The sequence below is a fragment of the Numenius arquata genome, chromosome 20, assembly GCF_964106895.1.
Source record: "Numenius arquata chromosome 20, bNumArq3.hap1.1, whole genome shotgun sequence".
Classification (NCBI taxonomy): domain Eukaryota; kingdom Metazoa; phylum Chordata; class Aves; order Charadriiformes; family Scolopacidae; genus Numenius; species Numenius arquata.
In genome coordinates, this window is record NC_133595.1 from 5,724,442 (window position 1) to 5,728,793 (window position 4,352).

General features: G+C 57.2%; 1 protein-coding gene across 2 annotated transcripts; it reads right to left on the reverse strand.

The window, feature by feature from the left end:
- Positions 1 to 1,966: 1,966 nt before the first annotated feature.
- Positions 1,967 to 3,928, reverse strand: HES4 (hes family bHLH transcription factor 4). 2 transcript variants are annotated; one of them, XM_074161562.1, is made up of 4 exons: positions 3,725 to 3,925; positions 3,454 to 3,549; positions 3,255 to 3,342; positions 1,967 to 3,006 (listed from the first exon to the last, which is right to left on the reverse strand). In XM_074161562.1, exons 1-4 carry the CDS (start codon positions 3,833 to 3,835, stop codon positions 2,414 to 2,416), a joined length of 888 nt encoding a protein of 295 aa, XP_074017663.1. In that variant the 5' UTR covers positions 3,836 to 3,925; the 3' UTR covers positions 1,967 to 2,413. The 2 variants fall into 2 exon arrangements, with proteins under 2 accessions (XP_074017663.1, XP_074017662.1); XM_074161561.1 differs by having other exon boundaries at positions 1,973 to 3,006; positions 3,650 to 3,928.
- Between the last annotated feature and the right edge of the window lie 424 nt (positions 3,929 to 4,352).

The window sequence follows — 4,352 nt, forward strand, 5'->3', positions numbered from 1 at the left end:
AGTGGTGGGTTGGTTTTTTGGATTTTTTTTTTTGTTGTTGTTCTCTTTTTTTTTTTTTTTTTCTCTCTGCCTGAACTAGAGCTTGGCAGGCTCGCTTTTGGCCCGGGTGCCTCATCAAGAGAAGAAATTTGCTGAATCTAAGGGGAGGTCTGGAGGGGACTGGGCAGTGAGGGATAAGTCCGAGACACGGTCCTGCCCCGGGGGATGGGGGGGGGTATACGGTTACAGGCAGGCGACAGGCAGGCTTTCATCTGCTCTTCCAAGCCTTCTTCAGACAGAAGAGGAGGGGTAGTGACTGGCTGTGGGGGATGGAGGAGAATTGCTGTAACATGATTTTATGTCTGTGATTGCATAACAAAACCTCCTGGGAACCTCCTGATTCAAATGGATACCTAGTTCTGGTGGTGCCATGGAGGACTTTCAGCCTTGATCGATTGCCCACGCTCCGGTACAGAGGAATTGCTGGACTGGATCAGTACCAGGCTCCGAGCAACCTGTGCTCCTGTATCTAACCTTGGGCAAAACCTCAGGAAGGTGTAAAAAAGCCTTCAGAAGGGGATAATCTGCTTTATACACACACTCCCTCCCCCCCCCCCAACACACACACACACAATGCCACCTTCTCACAGAACCTGCTTGCTGACAGAACTAGACCTTGAAAGATGAAATCGCATTTCCATTCGGAAAAAAAAAAATAAATAAATAAAAATCCCCGGGCCCATTGAATTAATGGGATGTTCTGCAAACATCAAGCCAGTCTCCGAGCTGTGAAACGCTGCTGGTCCCACCGCCACCCCATCGCCAGGAAAAACCCTCAGGACTCAGGGAGGAAGGAGAGGGGCAGGAGAATGGGCTTTGCCTACGGGGATCCCAGGGGCTGGAGGATGGAGGAAGCCCAGCCAAGCTGGGTTCTGCCTCTGGACGTGGCTTTGGCACGCAGGCATGTCATCTGTTGGCTTTGCTCTCCAAGATTACACGAGAGCCCCACCTCATAAATTTGGAGCAAAGCACACACAAAGCTTTCCCTTCCCTACCCCGCATTCACTCTTTAATGGTCTTTCTCCACACCACGGCCTTATTAATTGGTGACAATTGGAAGTGGTTAATTCTGTGTGTGTGAGGCTGCAATTGCTTCCACTTGGCCAGGATTCAAGTACCGGGGGTGAGTCAGAATGGGTGGCAAAACTTGTCTTTTCCTCAGTTCCCTTGCTTACTGGAAAAAAAAAAAAAAGAAAAAGCAAAAAAAAAAAAAAAAAAAAAAGCCACAACCCCAAGTTATTCTCTTTTATGAGGTAGGCATTGTGAGGGCAGGCAATTGAATTTACAACAGCATTGAGTATCAGAGTCTATCTGGCCCTGTCAATGAGAGTGGCCAGAAAAAAAAAGACACACATTAACCCTCAGCTCCCAGTTCCCAGGCGTTTCAATAGGGTTCCCAACTTCCCAAAGAGCCCGCTGCATACTCGATGAGACCCTTTATACCTTCTAATTACCCTCCTCACAATAGGGACAGACTCTCTTGCCTCTTTTGTAGGCGAGATAGTAACTTTTGCGAGCACCACCACCCGCCCCCCCAGCACAAAATCCCTAGGGCAAGGTGGTAAGGAATGAAATCTAAGAGCAGAGCAGCGTTATTTCAGTTCTCTGAGCAGGTAGCACACATTTCCTCAAGCTCCAGGAGCACATTTTTTAAACAATATTTTTCTTCCGATTTGGAACACAACACTTGCAAAGCTCTCGGGAGACATTTAACCCTGCCAGAACCTCCCCTCAACCTCATCATCTTTCCCCCCCCCAACTATTTTTCCACAGGAATCCCTTCCAGCAGCCTTATTTAAGGCCATAAAGTTCACTCCTATTTTTTTTTTTTTTTTTTTGAGGGGGCTGCATACACAGGATGAGCTTGTCCCTGCCCACTCAACCCAGCAAAATGAAAGGAAGGGGGGGGGGGGAAATAAATCTATTTCAAAGAGTTTATTTATTTAAACACCTGCAATTTTTTTTCTTTTTTTTTTTTTTTCCAGAAGTCTTCAACACAGGCACGCACACACACACAGACAAACGGGATACAAACAACTTTGGCATTATACTTTTTGAATATTTGTTACAAAACTATTTCTCATTTATTTTTTTTTTTTCCCTTAAAAAAAGGTATCTCAAATAAAGGCATTTTAAAGGAGTAAAAATACAAGTCGAGATCCCAACCTCTGAAAATAATAAATAGCACGTTCATAGCGAGGTCCTTTTTTTCCTTTCTGTTTAAGTCTGCTTTAAGAAAAAAAAAAAAAAACAAAAACAAACCCCAAACATAACAGGGCTCCATACAACGGAGCCAACAGAAGAGGGGTGTTTTTTTTTTTGGGAGGGGGGGGCGAGGAGGGGGAGAGGTGGGGGAGAAATCATTTTAGGCAAGTCACCAAGGCCTCCACACCGATTCACTGCGCTCTCCGATGGGACTTCCCGCCTGGGACGCTGGAACAATGCTGCCCCCAAATGATGTCAACCCCTGCACCGGGGATGCTGATGGGGTGGCGGCAGCAGCAGCGTTCCCCGAGCCGCTGCCTGCGGATACCGGGACGTTGGCGTTGGCGTAGAGGGGAATAACGGGTCCGGAGCTGGGAGGGAAGGCCGGGTTGGGGATGAGAAAAGCAAACTGGCCGTCGGTAGCAGGGACGAGCTGGAAACCGCCGTAGACTTTGGGGGACAGGGCTTCGGCGGGGTTCAGTTTGCAGGGCACGGGCACGGCTGCGGCGGGGGGCAGCTGGACGTGCAGAGGCTGCTGCGCCAGATGTGCGGGTTGGCCGGACGGCGGTGGCGGCGGTGGTGGTGGCGGGTAGTTCATGGCCACGATCTGACCCAAGCAAGCCGAGAGGTGGCTGAGGAGACGGGTACGGACGTCGGTGTTGACCCCTTCGCAGGTGGAGAGGAACCTCGTCACCTCGTTCATGCACTCGTTGAATCCTGCCCGGTACTTGCCGAGGACGGTGGGGTCGGCGCTGAGCGCAGCTGGAGGGGCAGAGGGGACGGGGGGTGAGCCAGGGCAGGACCCCGCTCATACAATCCCACAGCGGTTCGTGTTGGAAAGGACCTTTAAGATCATCTAGTTCCAAGCCCCCTGCCATGATGGGCGGCGGGGGGGGGGCTACCTCCCACTTAGACCAGGTTGCTCATAGCCCCGTCCGAGCCGACCTCGGTCCCCTGTCCCCATCCCGGAGCCCCCCCCCCCCCCCTCCAGAGCGGCAGGGCTTGCTTACCCGTCATCTGCGCCCGCTGCAGGTTTCGCAGGTGCTTGACGGTCATCTCCAGGATGTCCGCCTTCTCCAGCTTGGAGTGCCGGGAGCTCTGCGGGAGGAGAACGGCGCCGGTCAGGGCTTCCCGATGCAAGGTATGGTGGTGGGGGGGTGTGTGTGTCCCCCGCCTCCCCTTCCCACCGCCCCCTCCAACCCCACTTACATCCTTCTTCAGCGCGTCCAGGATGAGGGTCTTCAGCTGCCCCAGGCTCTCATTGATCCGCGCCCGGCGCCGTTTCTCCATGATGGGCTTGGAGGACTGCGGGGAGAGCGGAGCCGGTCAGATCCCCCCGGGCGGGTCCCATCCCCTGCGCGTGTCCCCCACCCCGAGCACCCACCGCCCCGGCCCCGACACCGACCTCAGCACGGCCGCGGGCTCGCCGCCATCCAGCGCCGCCGTCGCTGCGCCCGGACCGGCAGCACCCTCCATTTACCTTCCGGTGCTCGCTGGCGCTCCGGGGTTTATCCGGCGTGTGGCTGGCGCTGGCCGGCGCCCCGGCGATGGGCGAGGCGGTGGGTTTCTCCATGCCCGTGTCGGCGGGCATGGCGGGAAACGGACGGGGGCGCGTGCGGCGGGCGGGAAACGGGGCGCGTGCGGCCGGCGGGAACGCGCGTGCGGCGGCGACAGCGGGGCCGACAGTGGCGGCGGCCGGCGCCCCCCCGCCCTTTTATACCCGCCGGCGGCTCCCCATTCGTGTGAAACCGCCGCCGCGGCCGTTCCCACACTCCCGCCCGCCAATCGCCGCCCGCCCTCCGCGCCGCCCGCTCGCCCATTGGCCCGCCGTCCCTCCGCCGGCCACGCCCACCGCCCGCCCGGCCACGTGGGGGGGGGGGGGGGGGGAATGGGAGCTGGAAGAAGGGGGGCGCGCCCCCCGGGGGAGGCGGCGGCGGCGGCGGCGGCGGCTGGCGCGGCACGCGAGGCCGCCCATTGGCTGCCGGCCGCCCCCGCTGTCAATCAGGCGGGCGGCGGCGCTCGTGCCTCCGCCCCCGGGACGCGTTCCCCCGGTTCCTCCCCCCCCCCCCCTCCTCCTCCTCCTCCTCCTCCTCCTCCTCCCCCCCTCC